This window comes from Pongo pygmaeus, chromosome 13 (assembly GCF_028885625.2).
Source record: "Pongo pygmaeus isolate AG05252 chromosome 13, NHGRI_mPonPyg2-v2.0_pri, whole genome shotgun sequence".
In the NCBI taxonomy this organism is placed as follows: domain Eukaryota; kingdom Metazoa; phylum Chordata; class Mammalia; order Primates; family Hominidae; genus Pongo; species Pongo pygmaeus.
In genome coordinates, this window is record NC_072386.2 from 73,452,988 (window position 1) to 73,474,182 (window position 21,195).

At 37.0% G+C, this 21,195-nt stretch overlaps 1 protein-coding gene across 6 annotated transcripts in view; it reads right to left on the minus strand.

The window, feature by feature from the left end:
- GKAP1 (G kinase anchoring protein 1) overlaps positions 1-21,195 on the minus strand; it is an 80,108-nt gene that overhangs the window by 32,624 nt on the left and 26,289 nt on the right. For all 6 annotated transcript variants that reach the window (XM_054501663.2, XM_054501667.2, XM_054501665.2 and 3 more), the window contains exons 5-7: positions 20,551-20,628; positions 16,686-16,809; positions 12,376-12,398 (exon numbers count right to left, since the gene is read on the minus strand). In XM_054501663.2, coding sequence (XP_054357638.1) covers positions 12,376-12,398; positions 16,686-16,809; positions 20,551-20,628 — 225 coding nt within the window. The remainder of the gene's footprint in view (positions 1-12,375; positions 12,399-16,685; positions 16,810-20,550; positions 20,629-21,195) is intronic.

Here is a 21,195-nt window from a genome sequence, read left to right on the forward strand (position 1 = left end):
AACAGAAAATATTTAACATAATAAGTCTAGTCAATTCAATTTCAGTTTAATTCAAATTCTGCACACCTATTTGGTACCAAGCATACAATGAGTAAGACAGTATGGTGCTTATGTAAGTATAGACATACAGATCAATGGAACAGAACTGAGAATCTAGATATGAGCCTTCATATTTATGATCAAATTTACTTTTTAAAAAGGTGTCAAGGTATTTTATTAAGGATATAAGAGTGTTGTGCTGGGAGACGTGTCTATGCATATGCCACAATTCACAAAAATTAACTCGAAATATGGATCACAGACTCTTAAAGGAAGAACTAAAACCATAAAGCCTCTAGAATAAATCATCATGACTTGTGTTAGGCAAAGATTTATTTAATGAACACCAAAAGTACAATCCATAAAGTCACAAACTAGACTTGATAACAATTTAAAACTTTTGTGCTTCAAAAGACACAATTAAAAAACCAAAAAGACATCCCCAAAATATGTACATCTATTTTGTATCAATAAAAAATTAAAAAGAAAAGGCAAGGCACAGCCTGGAAGAAAGTATTTGCAAATCATGTATCTGATAGAGGACTTGTTTCCAGACATATAAAGAAATCATACAAATCAATAAGAAAACACACAAAAATGAGCAAAAAATTTGAATAGATATTTCCAGAAGATATAAGAATGGCTGATAAGCATATGAAAAGATGTCTGAAATCAGCAGTTATTAGGAACATGCAAATTAAAACTACAATGAAATACATTACATACCCACTAGAATGGCTATAATCAAAACAAGAGATAATATCAAGCGTTGCCAAGGATGCATAGGAGCCAGAACTCTCATATATTGCTGGTGGGAGTGAAAAATGGTAGTCATTTTGAAAAACAATTTGACAGACTCTTTAAAAGTTAGACACAAATTCACCATACAACCCAGCAATTTCACTCCTAAGTAACCACCTAAGAGAAATTAAAACATATCCACACAAAGACATACATCAAATGTTCACAGCAAGCCTATAACCTGGTGAATAAACAACGTTTATACAATAAAATACTATTCAGTGATACAGCTGAATTAACTACTGCCACATGTTACAACATGGATATACCTCAAAAACATTATGCTAAGTGAAAGAAGCCAAACACAAAGACTACACATTCTATGAGTCCGTTATAGGTTACAAGAAACTGCAAATCTCTAGAGACAGAAAGTAGATCAGTGGTTGCCAGGGGCTGAAGGTGGGAGTAGGGATTGACTACAAATGGCGATGAGGGAATTTTCTGAGATTATGGAAATGTCCCAAAACTAGACTGTGTTTATAGCTGCACAACTATGAGTGAATTATATACTTGCAATGGGTGAATTTTATAGTATTTAAATTATAACTCAATACAGCTGTTTAAAAAAAAAAAACACACTTGATCCCATACCATTCTACTTAAAAACTAGAATATTACCTACAGACCTTATGGCCCATCTATATACTCTTCCCTTAGTCTCATCTTTGTGCCTCAACAAGGTAACCATTACCTCAACTTAGTGTTGATCATTTCCATGTTTTTGCTGTTTTACAGATGCATCACTAAATAATATAATTTCATTTTGTTTGGCTTAACTTTTTATTATGAAAATTTTCACTCATATACTCTACATTTAGATTTAAGGATTTTCTATATTTAGCCCTCCTTTTTGGGCCTAGGTATTTTATAATAAAGTGCAGTTATTATGACAGTTCATCTCGAAATTCTTTCACATGCAGTTATAAAAAATTGTCCAATTTAACCATATTATCATTATCATACCTAACAAAACTCATATTTGTTAACACCACCTTATTCCTACTTTATTATTATTATTATTATTATTATTATTTTGAAGTCAGTTTTGCTCTAGGCACGTGCCATCACACCTGGCTAATTTTTCTATTTTTAGTAGAGACGGGGTTTCACCACATTGGCCAGGCTGGTCTCCGAGCTCCTGGCCTCAAGTGATCCACCTGCCTTGGCCTCCCAAAGTGCTGGGATTACAGGCATGAGCCACTGTGCCTGGTCTATACCTACTTTACATTTAAATTTCAATTGTATAAAAATGTTTTTTATTGCTAATCTAATAAAAGCCTGCACAAATAGCATCTGATATCTCTTAAATCTTCCTCAATCTGGAGAACCCCATCCACAACCAAACTTTTCTTCTCCATAACAGTTTCTTGTTGAAGAGACCAGGTCAGTTGTCCTACAAAGTTATCTATCTTCTAGATTTGCCTGATTGTTTCCTTTAGGTATCACTTAACTTGCATTTCTAACCCCTACATCTCCTGTAAAATAGAAGTCAGATCTTAAGGCTTGATTTACATATAGATTAAACATTTTTAGCAGGAATACTTAGTTTTGCTGAATTTTAAGTTTTATAAAATTGCTATCACTCTGATGCATTCCTCTGAGACTGGTTCTTCACTCAACATTCTCTTTTGGATTCATCCATGTTGTTAACTGGACTTAAATATTCATTTGCTTTCACTACTACATAATCCATTGTGTGATTATACTAAAATTTATCCATTCTACTGAAGATAAACATTTGAATTTTTTCAAGTTTGTTTCCTGAGTAGTATGGAGGTCATGATGCTGGGCCACTGCACACATAAAACATTTCTTTACATGGCTCCTAGGAAACACATGTAATCTTCTCTAAGGCATGTGTACCTACAAGTGGACTGCTAAGTTATAATTTGTATCAGAGGTGAACAAACTACGGCCCGAAATGCTGCCTCTTTTTCGCAAATGAAGTTTTATTGGAACACAGCCATGCATGCTCATTAATTTAAGTATTGACTACAGCTGTTTTTATACTATAGCGGCAGAACTGAGTAATTGTGGCAGAGACTGGATGTACCTCAAAGCCTAAAATATTTGCTACCTGGTCCTTTACAGAAAAAAAATTGCTGACTCCTGGGTTATAATGAATATTTGACTTTATATGAACACCAAAATCATGCAAAATATTTGTACTAATTTGCATTCCCACCAATATAAACTGACCCAAAACTCGATTGATCTATAACCTCTGAATCTTGTTATCTGCAAACTTCGTAATTTTTGCCTGCCTGGTGGGTGGAAAAAAACCAGTATCTCAGTGTGATCATAACTGTATTTCTCTGATTAGCAGCAAAATTGAATATTTTGTATGTTTTTGCTATTCATATTTCCTATTTTGTGAAATGCATAATGTCACTTGTCTATTTTTTATATTTTTATGAGACAGTAACCATTTGATTGGAGTTCTTTATCTGAATACTAATGCTTTGTCAGTTCTGTTTTGAAATAGCTTTTTCCCATTTGTGCCTCGTGTTTTTATATCCATTCTGGTATGTTGTGGAAAATAAGTTATTCATTTTGAGTGACATCTACTTTATCAACCTTTTGTTTTATGGTTAGTGCTTTTGTTAAGTTTTCCCCTAACACTATGCTACAAATATATTTTACTGTATTTTATAGTTCTAAAAGTTGTAAAATTTGCCTTTCATATATGCATTTAATTTATATAAAATGGATTTTAATGTGTGATAGAAGGCAGAGATCCAATCTGGTTTTTTTTCTAATATGGCTAAAAAAGAGTCCCTTGCTTTTCCATATATAAGACATTACGATGTTACAATATTTAACAGAGTGTGGTATCAGCACAGGAATAAACTGACCAGTGGAACAAAATAGCTCAAAAACAAACACATGCATATATGGAATACTGATAAACAACAGAGTGACATTATACATGGTTCTTATTTAGCAGTTCTTAGCTACTTTTTGGCCACTGCTTTTCCATATTAATAATTTGTTGAGTTCTTTTTTTTTTCTTTTTGAGATGGAGTCTTGCTCTGTTGCCCAGGCTGGAGTGCAGTGGCGCAATCTCAGCTCACTGCAAGCTCCGCCTCCCGGGTTCACGCCATTCTCCTGCCTCAGCCTCCCAAGTAGCTGGGCTTACAGGCGCCTGCCACCACGCCCAGGTAATTTTTTTTACATTTCTAGTAGAGACGGGGTTTCACTGTGTTAGCCAGGATGGTCTTGATCTCCTGACCTTGTGATCTGCCCACCTCGGCCTCCCAAAGTGCTGGGATTACAGGCGTGAGCCACCGTGCCCAGCCAACTTGAGTTCTTAAAACTCCAGGATTTTCACTGGAACTGCAAAGACTCTATAGATCAATTTGGGAAAAACTGTCACTTTCATTATAATACTTTCATATTTCCAAGGGCTCCAAGTCACCTCCTCAAGGACTAGCCTCTCAGCTTTACAGTTTTAAGATACCTTAATATACAGTAACACAGAAACTTCAAAATGGTTCATCTATATGTGCTATTTCTCTTTCACCACTCTTGTGTGCTTTTAACTTATTTCAAGAGGAAATCTAAATAATGATGTTCTGGCCAGGTGTGATAACTCACACCTACAATCCCAACACTGTGGAAAGCAGGAGAGCTGCTTAAGTCTAGGAGTTCAAGATCAGCCTGGGCAACATAGCAAGACCCCATCTCTACAAAAAGTAGAAAATATTAGCTGGGCATGGTGGTGTGCACCTGTAGTTCTAGCTGCTCAGGAGGATGACGCAGAAGGATCACTTGAGCTCAGGAGACTGAGGCTGCAGTGAGCTGTGATCACACCGCTGCACTCCAGCCTGAGTAACAGAGCAAGACCCTGTCTCAAAAGAAAATGGTATTCTTCCAGTCAGAATGGCTATTATTAAAAGTCAAAACATAATAGTTGCTGATGAGGTTGTGGAGAAAAAGCTTTTACACTTTTGGTGGGAGTGTAAATTAGTTCAACCATTGTGGAAGACAGTGTAGTGATTCCTCAAAGACCTAGAGGCAGAAATATGATTCAACCCAGCAATCCCATTACTGGGTATATACCCAAAGGAATATAAATCATTCTATTATAAAGATACATGCATGCATATGTTCACTGCAGCACTATTCACAATAGCAAAGACATGGAATCAACCAAATGCCCATCAACGATAGACTGGATAAAGAAAATTTGGTACATATATGCCATGGACTACTGTGCAGCCATGTACATGGATGGAGCTGGAAGCCATTATCCTCAGAAACTAATGCAGGAACAGAAAACCAAATACCATGTGTTCTCACTTGTAAGTGGGAACTGAATGATGAGAACATATAGACACAGGAGGGTGGGGAATAACATACACTGAGGCCTGTGGAAGGGCAGGGGGTTGGGGAAGGGAGCGCATCAGGAAACACAGCTAATGGATGCTGGGCTTAATACTTAGGTGATGGGATGATCTGTGCAGCAAACTGCCATGGCACACGTTTACCTATGTAACAAACCCGCAGATCTTGCACATGTACCCCTGAACTTAAAATAAAAGTTGGAAATTAAAAAAAAGAAAACGGTGTTCTTCAATGAGCTATTACATTAAATATGACATTATATACAAATTAAGTTTACTTTTTCTCACCCCTAAGATGAACCTGATGGACTCAAATCTTGAACTTGACTTGAAATAATTCAGCATTATTAAACTCTTACTATGCAAATAATACTATGCTCTGCATGGGCTACTCTCACGGAATTCACAATGTACTGAGAAAGACAACTAATACATGAAATAGTAACAGACACAATAATTAAGCACTCTTCTGTACATCAGGGATGGCAAGAACCTGTAAAGTATGCACCAACTTCTACCTCTTTTATAAACTGCAATATAATTAACTGATAACTGTACTTTTTCTTGCTGAGCAACGACAGTCTCAGAATTCTTAATGCAAAGCTCCATAAAAGCCCTAATGATATACTTCAACTGGCAGATAAAATAAAACCTACTATGTGCCTGTTATAAATATCATTAAAATGTACAGGGGAGGCAGACCAAAAAAGTCTATGGAAGATTTTGGTGAGAAGGCAGAACATTTATTCATCAACAAAATTCATTTACATTACCTACTATATGCCAGAAATGAGGACTACTGGGGACAAAGTTAACAAAAATAGGCAATAAGGAAAAAGACTCCCTATTCGATAAAATGTGCAAGGATCGCTCGCTAACCAAATGCAGAAGATTGAAACTGGACCCCTACCTATCACCCATATACAAAAATTAACTCAAGATGGATTTAAGACTTAAATGTAAGACCTAAAACTACAAGAATCCCAGAATAAAACCTAGGAAATACCAATGGGGTATTTCCCAATGGCCTTGGGAAAGAGTTTATACCAATGGGGTAAATCCCAATGGCCTTGGGAAAGAGTTTATGACCAACTCCTCAAAAGCAACTGCAGGTCGGGCACGGTGGCTCAAGCCTGTAGTCCCAGCACTTTGGGAGGTCAAGGTAGGTGGATCACTTGAGCCCCGGAGTTCAAGACCAGCCTGGACAACATGGCGAAACCCTGTCTTTACCAAAAATACAAAAAACTAGCTGGGAGTGGTGGCATGTGCCTGTAGTCCCAGCTACTGTGGTGGGAGGCTGTGGTGGGAGGATTGCTTGAGCCTGGGAGGCAGAGGTTGCAGTAAGCTGAGACCATGCCATTGCACTCCAGCCTAGGTGACAAAGCAAGACCCTGTCTCAAAAAAAAAGAAAAAGCCAATTGTAGCAAAAACAAAAACTGACAAATGGGACCTAGTTAAACTAAAAAGCTTCGGCACAGCAAAAGAAACTATCAACAGAGTAAACAGAAAACCATTTTTTTTTTTTTTTTTTTTTTTGAGACAGAGGCTGGCTCTGTTGCCAGGCTGGAGTGCAGCGGTGTGATCTCGACTCACTGCAACCTCCACCTCCTGGGTTCAGGCGATTCTCCTGCCTCAACTCCCGAGTAGCTGGGACTACAGGTGCATGTCACCACACCCAGATAATTTTTGTATTTTTAGTAGAGACGGGATTTCACCATGTTGGCCAAGATGGTCTCGATCTCTTGACCTCGTGATTCGCCCACCTCAGCTTCCCAAAGTGCTGGGATTACAGGGGTGACCCACCGCGCCCGGCCCCTTCTTTTTTTTTTTTTTTTTTTAAGAGATGGAGTCTCACTCTGTCGCCCATGCTAGAGTGCAGTGGTGCTATCATAGCTCATCCTGGAATTCCTGAGCTCACATGATCTTCCTGCCTCAGCATCCAGAGTAGCTGGGACTACAGGTGTGCACCACTGAGCCTGACTAATTTTGTTTACGAAACTTTTTAGAGATGGGATCACACTATGTTGCCTAGGCTGGTCTGGATCTCCTGGCCTCAAGCATTCCTCTCACCTCAGCCTCTGGAGTAGCTGGCACTACAGGCGCCAGCCACCATGCCTGGCTCTGGGCTCATCTTGTATATTCCCTGTCATCGCCCTAGATACAGCCATTTCTCCAAGGAGTCCTGGTTCCTTTTATTGGAGAATGGTTTTAGAACCAGTAATCAATTTAACATCATAAAAATAACCTCACATTCTATGACCCCTGATGTGATATGATAGAAAATATATCACACCATCTAGGAAATATTCTTGCCTCCCTCAACTCCTCAAGAAAACAACTTGATGGATGACAGAGCCTTGGCAGATGTTAAAAAGGAAAAAAAAAGTTTTTTTTGAAAGAAAACAACTTGAGTCGGGCACAGTGGCTCACTCCTGAAATCCCAACACTATGGGAGGCCAAGGCCGGTAGATCACTTGAGGCCAGGAGTTTGAGACCAGCCTGAGCAACCCAGTGAAACCCCGTCACTAATAAAAATAAAAAATTAACTGGGCGTGGTGGTGGGCGCCTGTAATCCCAGCTACTCGGGAAGCTGAGGCACAAGAATCACTTGAACCCAGGAGGCAGAGGTTGCAGTGAGCCAAGATCGCGCCACTGCACTCCAGCCAGGAGGACACAGAGAGACTCTGTCTCAAAAAAAAAAAAAAAAAAGGAAGAGAGAGAAAAGAAAAGAAAAGAAATGAATCTATCAAACCTCAAAAGCTAATTAACGGTTTATAAGAAATTCTGTAAAGCTATAACCCCAAGATCCCCAAATAATCATGTGATCTTGCCTGAAGTGAAGGAACAGAGAGCAGCTGAGAGTAGGGAGTGAAATGGAGAGTCCTAAAGCTGTCTAAATGCCTGGATCCAGTCAACTATGAGGTCAACTCTCCCCCTATTCTTCCATGATGTGGTTACATGAACCAAATAACTGTCTCTGTTTTGTTTATGCTGGATTGAGTTGGGCTTCTGTTGCTTACAACCAAAGAGAGCTAACAAATGTAACACATACAAACAAGGAAAGGCTTAGTAACAAGAATGAGCTCAACACACTGAGAAGAATAGAAAATAGGTTGAATCTTTAGGTAAAACCAGATTCTAGGTGAGATTTATTTAAAGCTAGATTAAATTTATTTGCTTTTAAAATGTAATAACCTAAAAAGAAAAAAGAAACAAAATAAAAAATTTAGGCCAGGTACAGTGGCTCACACCTGTAATCCCACTTTGGGAGGCCGAGGCAGGTGGATCATGAGGTCAAGAGATAGAGACCATCCTGACCAACATGGTGAAACCCCACCTCTATTAAAAATACAAAAATTAGCTGGGCATGGTGGTGCACATCTGTAGATCCCAGCTACTCGGGAGACTGAGGCACGAGAATCGCTTGAACCCGGGAGGTGGAGGTTGCAGTGAGCCGAGGCTGCACCACTGCATTCCAGCTTGGTAAGAGAGAGAAACTCCATCTCAGAAAGAAAAATAAAATTAATAGTCTAATTTTATTACTGCTACACTCCTGTGTGTTGGTAGCATTAACTATAGGGTTCATTTTTTAGCGTATTTTTCTTTATTCTTTATTTCAATTGCACTCTGATCATTTATCATAATTTTAGAAATCAACAGATCCAACATTACTTTTCATAATATAACTAGGGCCTAAAGTGAATAAATTATTTGTCCACGCACATAATCAGCTAAAGGTAGACATGTGGAGCATAGTGCTAAAGCACAGTGCTATAAGAAGGAAGTAGGTTGTAGAGACAGATAGGACTGGGTTTGTTCCCTGGTTCCTTTCTTCACACAGTCCTTTTTATTTTTAATATAATTTTTACGTAAGTAGTACACGGACATGATAGAAAATTCAGAAGCTTATACTGTAAAAAGCAGGCAGGCTATTTCTCCTATCCCTCTGTCCGGTATCTCCCCCACCTCCACCTTTGACAACCATTGTTACAGTTTCTTGGGTACTCTTCCAATGACAGTGCATTCAAGCATATTGAAGACTTGATCGTTTAGACTTCAAGACATATGATGATCACTAAGATTTTTAAAACTAAAACCATACTAGAAGGATTGGAGTTTGGAAGGCCAGATAAAATTGGGACTAGAGAAAAATGAGTATCTATGAGATACCCTTCCTAACAGTTCTAGCATTTAAAAAGCAACATATTAAAAAACAAAACAACTTCAGTCCAACAGAAAAAAAAAGACTAAGAATCAAATAAAACTCCTGAAAAGGCATGATTTGTTGAGATTTTATAAAGAGGTATGTACAAGCACCTACTTTAGACAAAACAAAAAAGAAATAATGAAATTAACCTGAGAACAAGTTTAGCTAGCACCAGGAATATATATGCAGTTCAAGTACACCTCATCACCCATCAATAAAGTAAAATATTTTCCCTCCTGAATTTTATCCAATAAATATCTGATTTAAGAGGAGGTAGGTTAAGAAGAATATTATTTGCCACAGATGTTAGGAACTTTAGAGTAGCCATGAAAAAAAAATCCCTTGGCCTAAGTAATATATTAAAGCTGGAATGAATTAAGTCAATCATTCAGCATACGATGTTAACAAAACTAGTACATTTGTAGGAGCAAATAACATTTTGTTTGAGAGTTCAAATTGGAATTTTCTTTAGGCTTTTTTGGATTCTCTGTGGAAAAAAAAGATCTTCTAAATTTCTAGATCAATGGTATAACCGTTGTAACATTTAAATATTTAAGTCCCAGAAAGTAATGCCTCTAATGGAAATGGAACATAATTTTGGCATACTTTTAACAAGTATCAAAAGGTACACCAGTCAGAATGGCTATTACTAAAAAGTCAAAAAATAACAGATACTGGCAGGGTTACAGAGAGAAAGAAATGCTTATCCACTGTTGGTGGGAGTGTAAATTAGTTCAACCATTGTGGAAAGCAGTGTGGCGATTCCTCAAAGAACTAAAAACAGAAATACCATTTGATCCAGCAATCCCATTACTGGGTATATACCCAGAGGAATACAAATGGTTCTATTATAAAGACACATGCACGCATATGTTCACTGAAGCACTGTTCACAATAGCAGACATGGAATCAACCTAAATGCCCATCAATGGTAGACTGGATAAAGAAAACGTGGTACATATGCACCATGGAATACTATGCAGCCATAAAAAAGAATGAGATTGTGTCCTCTGCAGGGACATGGATAGAGCTGGATGCCATTATCCTCAACAAACTAATGCAGAAACAAAAACCAAATACTGCATGTTCTCACTTTAAGTGGGAGCTAAATAATGAGAACACATGGACATATAGAGTGGAACAAGACACACTGGGGCTTACCAGAGGGTGAAGGGTGGGAGGAGGGAGAGGATCAAGAAAAATAACTAATGGGTACTAGGCTTAATACCTGGGTGACAAAATAATCTGTATAACAAACCACTGTGACCCAAATTTACCTATATAACAAACCTACACATGTACCCCTGACCTTTAAAAGTTAAAAAACAAAAACAAAAATAAAGATAATGTGAATTACATACTCTTATAACCAAATTCTTAATACAGTTGTAAGGGAAATAAATAATAACTAAACTGTATTTACAAATGTGGAACTTGATCATTAGAAATCTTCAAAATGAATTTTATTATATATCAGATTATTTAACAAGACAGAACACAGCTCTAAAATTATAAGGAAAGACAAAATATATTATTCTACATACAGAAGCTTGTTTAAATACAACTCCTCTTTAATATATTAAATAGGTAGGATCTTGTCAGCTTCCATTTTTTGTCTTCTTTCAAATCAGGAAAGAAGAAAACGCAAGCATCAAACAGTTTATAGAGTTGTCTTAGGAGCAGGTACACCATGTGTATCCGCTTTGTTATTTGTATAACACTATCCCCTAAATAAATCAATGGACAAAAATAAATTGGAATCAGTTCAAAAGTATGTTTTCCACTTTCAAACATGCAAACATGGAATTAATATTCAGTCTATATATGTAGTCATTTAAATTTTAATCTAAAAAATGATGACAATGGTTTGCAAATAACTTTAAAAAAAATTAACCATCTGTTTTAACAACAAATCAATTCTGTGTTTGCATGCATAGTAGTTAGGAACTAAATTATTAATATAATCACAAAATTATTTAGATGTGATTTTTTTTAAGAGATAGATTTCGTTTTCCTAGCCTGTCAAGCAAATGTTTGAAACAAACAAAAAAATGGTCAGAAGCCATATATATATATACATATATATACACACACACATATACACACATGTGTACATATATACACACATATGTACATACATACACATATATGTACATACATACACATATGTACATATATACACACATATGTACATATATACACACATATGTACATATATATACACACACACATATATATATTCTACAGTGAAATCGAGGACCATCTGACCATAAAAAATTAAACAATGGAATTACTAATAAGAACACATATATAATAGAAGAATAAAACTTTGAAATTATTACCTTAAAAGATAAAAATAATTTTAACATTTTATTAGTATCTTCCTCAATGTTAGAGGATTTTTTTAATAGCACAATCTCCCAACTAAAAGATATGGAGAGGCTGTACTATAGTATTTAAATAACAGAAACAAAAAACCCCAAATCCCCAACACCAGGAAGTGTAGGCTACACTAACAGTGAATGGTAAGAGAAGTATATAATCAGGTTACTTTTACCCATGAGTATATCTAAAGAATCACAGTTTATTTCAAACTTCCGTAATTCCAAAATAATATGAGACATCTTCTCAGGATAAGTTTTTAATAAATATTAAAATATAGAGTGGGAGATTACACCACTTTTCTCTGAGATTTTAAGCTTGGCACACACAAAGTAACCTTTGGCTCATACACATATATACACAAATTAGGATGATAAAGCCAAATGATATTATGCTTCATGCAAATAATCTTATTTTTATTCTACAACAATGCATTTTACATCCTTATATAATGGCAGAAACATGACTGGGTTCACTCAAGACAAACCTATGGGCTGTCCTTTAAATGATTATGTCTCAAAAAAGACTTACTGCTAAATATTTAAGTATTATTCTTAAAATCATCAGTGTTTTCTACAAGATGGCTACAATAAGACTTACCTCAGTCTTTTTACTAATGTGATCTGTAAATGAAAAAAAAACAAAGATGAAACTTTATTGAAAGAATTTAACATACAAAAATGTAAAAAAAAAAAAAACCAAACTGAAAGAATTTCAAAATTATCTCCTATGAGTTATAGAAGTCATTTAAGAGTTTTCTAGGATTCTCATCTCATTTACTTTTCTAGGTTTAAGATGTTAAAACTCAGTATATAATTACTAATTTACTCAGCTTAAGGAACGTCTTATTATCCTAGTAAATCCCACCCATATCAAGGGATATTATTGCATTTTAAGCATATGAGTTCCACTAATCTAGTTTTTTGGTTCCACATAATTTGGGAGGTGGGGGGAGCAAGTCAAGGGGACATAAATACATCCAAAATCAAATCACAGATTACTATAACTACAAAAAAATGTTCAGATTACTGCTTTTGTGTAATGAAAAGGTAGAATAGTAATTTACGTCCTTTAAAACTATTAGCTATTTTATTTTAAAAATATATATCAAGGTGATTTAATATCACTATAAAAAAATCCTAAAAATTGATATATATTTATAGAATTAATACAAAAAATAACCCATAACAAATATATCTAGATGAAACAAATTATTGGCCTAGAAACAACACAGCATTTCTGGAAAGGAATTATCAAAAGCAGAATGAGGAAAGCATAAAGGAATTTAAAGTACAAATAAGGCCAGGGGCGATGGCTCACACCTGTAATCCCAGCACTTTGGGAGGCCCAGGCAGGCAGATCACCTGAGGCCAGGAGTTTGAGACCAGGCTGGCCAACATGGTGAAACCCTATCTCTACTAAAAATAAAAAAAATAGCCAGGCATGGTGGTACACGCTTGTAATCCCAATTACTTGGGAGGCTGAGGCATGAGAATCGCTTGAACCCAGAAGGCGGAAGCTGCAGAGAGCCAGGATCGTGCTATTGCACTCCAACTTGGGCGACAGAGCAAAACTCTGTCTCTAAATAAAGTACAAATAGTGAGCAAGTATTCTTATTTAAAGTAGAGATGATCAGGATATCTAATACTTAACAATGCTTCTGTGTACAGCAGAAATTTTCTATTCTCAAGGACTAAAAATAACTTTCTTGTGACTGAGAATCTAAAAGCTGGTCCAGTTCTCTAAAGAATTTCTTGATCAGAATAGTGTCCATAAACACAGTAAATGCCAAAATCACCAACTTCAGATCAAACTACCAAATCTTGGTAAATTAGACAGTCATTCTTCTAGCATGTTCTATTTAGCATACAGTGATGCCAGAACCTAAGGAAGAACCTCAACTGTGTTAATCATGACTTGCAAAAGCTGTGTAGGTTCTCTTTAATAACATACTGATGTTTTCCTCAAATTTACATACTATTTAAGAAATCAAATGTGGAAAACAGGAGTTTTAGAAAGCATTCTTTCCATGTTTCTGTCTAGTTTTTAATAAAATGTATTTCTTCTTTTTTTTTCTGAGATGGAGTCTCACCCTGTCGCCCAGGCTGGAGTACAGTGGTACGATCTCGGCTCACTGCAACCTCTGCCTCCCGGGTTCAAGCGATTCTCCTGCCTCAGCCTCCCAAGTAGTTGGGACTACAGGTGCGTGCCACCATACCCAGCTAATTTTTTGTATTTTTAGTAAAGATGGGTTTCACTGTGTTAGCCAGGGTGGTCTTGATCTCCTAACCTCATGATCTGCCCACCTCAGCCTCCCAAAGTGCTGGGATTACAGGCGTGAGCCACCGTGCCCAGCCACTTCTTTCCTTTTAAGAGACAAGATCTCACTCTGTTGCCCAGGCTGGAGTGCACTGGCATGATCATAGCTCACTATAGCTAGCCTTTGGCTCCTAGCCTCAAGCAATCTCCTGCCTTGGCCTCCCAAAGCACTGGGATTAAAGGTATGGTCCACTGCATCTAGCCCAAAATAGATTTCTTAGGTGAAATCTTTTTTTTACTAAACTTGGATTTTTTTTTTTTTTTTGAGATAGATGGAGTTTCGCTCTTGTTGCCCAGGCTGGAGTGCAATGGCGCAATCTTGGCTCACTGCAACCTCCACCTCTTGGGTTCAAGCAATTCTCATGCCTCAGCCTCCTGAGTAGCTGGGATTACAGGCATGCACTACTACGCCCGGCTAATTTTTTGTATTTAGTAGAGATGGGGTTTCACCATGTTGGCCAGGCTGGTCTCAAACTCCTGACCTCAGGTGATCAACCTGCCTCAGCCTCCCAAAGTGCTAGAATTGCAGGCGTGAGCCATTGTGCCCAGCCTTTTTTTTTTTTTTTTAAATATGAAGTCTCACTCTGTTGTCCCAGGCTGGAGTCCAATGGCACAACCTCAGCTCACTACAACCTCCACCTCCCTCGTTCAATAGATTCTCCTGCCTCAGCCTCTGGAGTAGCTGGGATTACAGGCACACGTCACCACACCCGGCTACTCTTTGTATTTTTAGTAGAGACACGGTTTCACCATGTTGGCCAGGCTGGGCTCGAACCCCTGACCTGAAATGGATCCACCTGCCTTGTCCCCGGAAAGTGCTAGGATTACAGGCATGAGCCACCACGCCTGACCAAAACTTGGAAATTTTAATATGTATTTGTTCTTTTAACCCCAAAGCAAAGCAACTTAATCATTGGCAGCCTACAGGGAAAAACTTCCTTGATCCTCAAAGGAAAACAATATAATCTTCTAAATATATTCTCTGATTTTCAAAGAAAGGCTTATTTCTGAAAGCAGTATTTAGGTTTTTTTCTTTTTGAAATTATTGCTATGGTAATATTTATCCTCACAGAACAATGCCCAATGTACTAAGGCTGAATTCATATGAATCAAATAAAATGCTATCAATGAACAAATAGCTATTCATATGGTGAGCAACTATTCTGACGGGTATAGACACAGCGCTGTTCAATAAAATTTTCTGTGATGATAGTAATGTTCTATAGCTGGACTAACACAGAAGCCACTAGTCATATGTGACTCAGCACTTGAAATATGGCTAATGCAATTAAGAAACTACATTTTCATTTTAATTTTTATTTAAGTTGCCACACACGAATAGTAGCTACCATACCGTACAGCATAGGCTAAGTATTTTTAACATTTCCCACATTAAATATAATGTGCTTTGTGGTTTATCTTCAAAAGTTTAGTGGATAGTAAAATTCCTTCTGTCTTCTCCATCTGATAAAAAATACAAATGATACTATAAACATTTTTCTGGTAATAAGTCTCATTCTAAAATTTGTATTTTAATTTTCTAAGGTGCAGTTCCAGATAACTTGAAGAGGTTGACCAATAATGGCTGAAATATGAAAATACTATTCCTGGCCTACTGTAAGCCAAATCAGTTTATGTATAAGGAAAATAATATGTTTCAAGATGACTCAAACTACAAATGTCAGTATTTATTTTCAGGAAGTTTTAGGAAAGAGACAAACTCAAAAATACAAAAAGATAAATTCTTACTAAAGTTTTATGGGGTTTTAATGACTGATTTTAAATTACTTTAAAACCCCAAATGGTTTTAGTTTATTTCCAAACAGTTTTGTCCCTTCCAAAACTCATGTTGAAATTTAATCGCCACCAGGTGTGGTGGCTCATGCCTGTAATCCCAGCAGTTTGGGAGGCCAAGGCGGGCAGATCTCCTGAGCTCAGGAGTCTGAGACCACCCTGGGCAAGATGGTGAAACCCTGTCTCTACCAAAAAATACAAAAGACTAGTTGGGCATGGTGGCACAGGCCTGTAGTCCCAGCTACTTGGGAGACTGAGGCATAAGAATTGCTTGAGTCATGGAGGCGGAGGTTACAGTGAGCCACGACTGCGCCACTGCACTCCAGCTTGGGTTACAGAGTGAGACTCCATCTAAAAAAAAAAAGAAGAAGAAATTTAATTGCCATTGTAACAATATTAAGAGGTAGGATCTTCAACAGGTAAATAGGCCATCAGAGCTCCACCCTCACAGGTGGAATTGGTATAAAAGGGCAAATTTGGCCCCCTTTTGCTCTCACTCTTGCCATGTGATGACTCATCAAGAAGGCCCTCACCAGATGCTGGCATCTTGATATTGGACTTCCCAGCTTCCAGAACTGTGAGCCAACAAACTTCCATTCATTATACATGACCCATTCTCAGGTACTCTGTTACAGCAGTACAAAATGAACTAACACACAGGTTTACATTTTTTACATTCTACATGATACATGAACAACTTTTACTTATTGTTTAAAAATTAGAAAGATATTTACAACTGAAGTATAAAACAGATGTAGAATAGTTCTTTCAGCATAATAGCATTGTATATACATTACCTTCCGAATGAAAATCTTTTAGTGATACCGTGAGAGGTTTGTCTTTTCCCTGATGATTCTTTCTTTTATCTTTTTTATTCATAACTTTGGACTGAGTTGAAGTATTTTCAGCATTTTCATACTCCTAAAAAGAATTACCAACAACAATTAAGTTCAGTTTACAAAGTGTAAAATAAACTCACCAATAGGTAATATGTTTCTTAAAGTTTATTTTTTAAAGATAAAACGCAAATAAAAAACCAAAATTTAGGCCAGCCAAATTGTATAAAGGGATACCTCTTTATTCATTTACTCAATCCCTTACATCTTAAACATTAAAATGAAAAAAAAAAGTCATACCTTGGCCTATAACCCCCTCCTCATTGCTACCTTCTACCTTTCAAGACCAAATTTAAGACAATAATCAGCAATTTCCTGCCTCATCCCACTGAAATCTGGCTTCTGCTGGTCTCTGACACTAAAATTAAGGTCAACCTCCTCTTTATTGCCATATCCAAAACACATTAGTTTTTTCAAGCATCTCTTGGTTTTCTTAATACATTTCTGACTACTGCTAAGTTTCCTTTGCTGGCTTCTTTTCTCAACCTTCTCAAAAGCGTAGCGGTTGTTCACATTATCCCACTCTTAACCTATTTTTTTAATGCTTTATACCCACTGCTCTTCAATCTCAAAGTTTAAAGTTCTACCAATAAACTAATTATTTCTGTATAGACAGACAACTGAACTGGAATGTTCAATAAGCATCTCCACACAAAATGTATTCTATCTTTCCATCTCACCACCCTGCCTTCCCCACTCGATCCTTTATGAAGTACCTTGTTATGCCGCCACCATCTGCACATCTGTCTAAGTTGGAAACCTCAGAGTATCCTTGCCTACTCTCCTACACACCTTACAGCCAATTAACTAGTAGGTCTTGTTTAACTTATCTCCTGAAGATATCTTAAATTCATTCTCTGTTCTTTGTACATTCTGTCATTCCCCCATCTCCCTTTTGCTTGGTTACTGCAACAGTCTCCAATTTTAGCTCCTCAATCCATCTTCTACACTGCTACACATGAGTTTCTAAAACGAAAACCCAAAATCAATCTAAAAGTTAAAATGATTAAACAGCTTTCTGCCAATGAATGTATAAAACCCAATCTCCTTGCCCAGTACATGAAGAAATTTATGTCCTATCCTTCTGGCTGTATCTCCAGAAGTTCTAGGTCCTTAAATGACAGTTTTTCAAATATGCTATATTCTTTCACATGTACCCATCTTATATACTTGCCACTCCTTCCTTCAGAATGCCTACTTTCCTCTTGTCTACCTCATGAACTTCTAACACATGGAATAAGACTCTTTAAAGAATCCTTTCCTAAAACCCATCCCCAACAAAGGCACTGAAAAGCCTTCTATTTTTCTGAATTTCCACTGCACTGAGAACATACATCTCTCAATACTATACACTATGTCTCCCTCCACTACACTCAAGGGGCACACTTTGGCTATTCAGTAATTATTTGGTGAATAACTGACAGAACAGAACAGAAAATGCTATCCCAGCCGGGCGCGGTGGCTCACGCCTGTAATCCCAGCACTTTGGGAGGCTGAGGCGGGCAGATCACCTGAGGTAGGGAGTTCAAGACCAACGTGGAGAAACCCCGTCTCTACTAAAAGTACAAAATTAGCCGGGGTGGTGGCCCATGCCTGTAATCCCAGCTACTCGGGAGGCTGAGGCAGGAGAATTGCTTGAACCCGGGAGGCGGGGGTTGTGGTGACCCGAGATTGTGCCATTACACTATAGCCTGGGCAACAACAGCAAAACTCTGTCTCAAAAAAAAAAAAAAAAGAAAGAAAAGAAAAAGAAAATGCCATCCCAAACTTTAGTTATCTGTTATAAAAATCCTTAGGCTAAAATAATTGTATTAAAAGTTGTTTTATTGAATATTGACTTTTATCTCAATGACTACCCATCAATGTAATCACATCAAACTACCCATTGCATACAAAAGAAGTTCCTCCCTTCTCTTAGTCATTATTGTCAGCTAAAATCAATGATTTTGAGTACTACACCTATGACTGTGAAAGAACACTGGCTGGGAGTACGACATTTTATCAACACTATTTACTCTATTTCTCCTCTAAGGATACAGGTAATCCTTCTAGCTTCAGAATCTAGACATATATCCATAAATCTAACAGCAAGAAGTCACCTTTGTATAATATTCTATTTGAAAAATTTTATCTCCTAATTGAGCAAGACAGGATTACTTTTCCAGTGTAACCTGACAGTCCATTTAAATGATTAAATCATAGTAAAACTAGCTGTATCAATTTTTGTAATTTTCGTGCTTTGTGTCTAAATGGGTATGTAACAATAATGGTTATAGTTCATTCTTCGTTATTTGGGGTAACAGAAAGGGATATGGAAATGAAACACATATAATATATACAGCCCACTTTATTAGCAACTTTTTTCCTTTTCCCTTGAACTATAAATAACTAGCAAAATCAATGCTGTGAATTTTTTTGTTAAGATGGGGTCTCCCTTTCTTGCCCAGGCAGGAGGAGTGCAGTGGGATGATCATAGCTCACTGCATCCTCTAACTGCTGGGTTCAAGGGATTCTCCCACCTCAGCCTCCTAAGTAGCTGGGAATACAGGCTCACACCGCCATGCCCAGCTAATTAAAAAAAAATATTTAGAGACAGTGTCTTGCTGTGTTAACCCAAGCTAGTCTCAAACTCCTGGCCTCAAGCAATCCTCCTGTCTCAGCCTCCTGAGTAGCTGCTGTGAATTTTAATTATTCACTTCTTTTCATTTTGGATGAAGACACTAATGCACAAGGACATGGCCAAAAAGTCTTAAGGATGACCAGAGGCCATTTATGATCAATCACTGAGTAATCACAGCTTGAACAAATGTTATAAACCAAAAAAGAATCCCAATAAATGTTACGGAATAAAATGTTAAATGATATTAACATAATGAATATTCACACAATTTAAATACAGAAACTGGAAACCAACACTTCTTTTTACTTAAATCCTCCTTCAATAACAAGCTGTAGAATGCATTTCAACACACAACCTAATATCAAAGCTCAGTGACAAATGCTGAGTTTTCAAGACCAACATTTCAGAAATGGCCTTCTACTTTATTTGATTTGTAGTGCATCTCCGGCAGAGGGTCTCTCAATAAATGCCCCTGTACTGTAATAGCCCATATTAAATTTTTAAATCCACTTATTTTCTATGTTCATTTAAAATTAAAATAATCGGCAGGGCACAGTGGCTCACACCTGTAATCCCAGCACTTTGGGAGGCCAAGGCGGGTGGATCAGCAGAGCTCAGGAGTTCGAGACCAGCCTGGCCAACATGGTGAAATCCCATCTCTACTAAAAATACAAAATTTAGCTGGGTGTGGTGGCTCACGCCTGTAGTCCCAGCTGCTCAGGAGGCTGAGGCGTCAGAATTGCTTGAACCTGGGAGGCGGAGGTTGCAGTGAGCTGAGATCATGCCACTGCACTCCAGCCTGGGCAAGAGAGTGAGACTCGGTCCCAAGAAAAAATAATAATAAAAATAAATTAAATTAAATTAAAATCATCTGTTGTGAATTTTATTCTCTCTCTTCCCTTCATCTTGGGTGGGGAAATTCCTTAACTAAACATTCCAAGTCACCGGACAAAGCTTAATTCCAACTGTTTCTGTTCTATCTCAAAACTTGAGAAGGAATCCTTAACTTCTTGGTAATATTTTATTATGGTAATGAATTTCTGGACAAACTTTATAGAAAAATTTTATGTAAAATTCAAGTAGGTTGATTTTAACCTCTCACCACTTAAACTTCTAAAATATCTAAATCAGTAAGTATGTAAATACCTTTTTGTGTTCTTCATATTCTAGTTTACTTAGTAACAATGCCTTCTCAAGATCTGCTTCAAACATTTCAGATGTCAGCTAAAAAAAAAAGTTTCACAATAAACAGACAGTATCATTACATCACACGAGCAAAATAACCATACATATTACTATATACAGAGAAAAAGAAAGCAAATATGTTAAAAAACAATATGGATTCTCCAAAGTTATCTAACCATGCCAAACTAGGGAGCCTATATTCTATAGAAGACATCAAAATACAAACTTCCAATTTTGAGATTTCCATTTCTCCTCTTCATTGTTAATTATCTATTGTACATGATATAATCTTACTTTTTACCTTAATAAAAAAATCTTACCAAATAATTGGCACTATAATAGATGTCAAAGGCAACATTCAGTTTAGGACACTAAAAATTATGAGTGATTATTACTCAAAAATATAAGAATACTAAAAAATAACTCAATAAGCATTATTAAACACAATATACCATTTCATGAATATAGAAAAAACCACAGGTACAAAATAAGTTTGCCAAATGTCCTGGCATATGCCAGGTGTTACAGAATAATTGTTCATAGTGCATCTTTTTACTCTCAAAATGATAAACTATATGGTTGCTTTAAGTCGTCTAATAATGATTC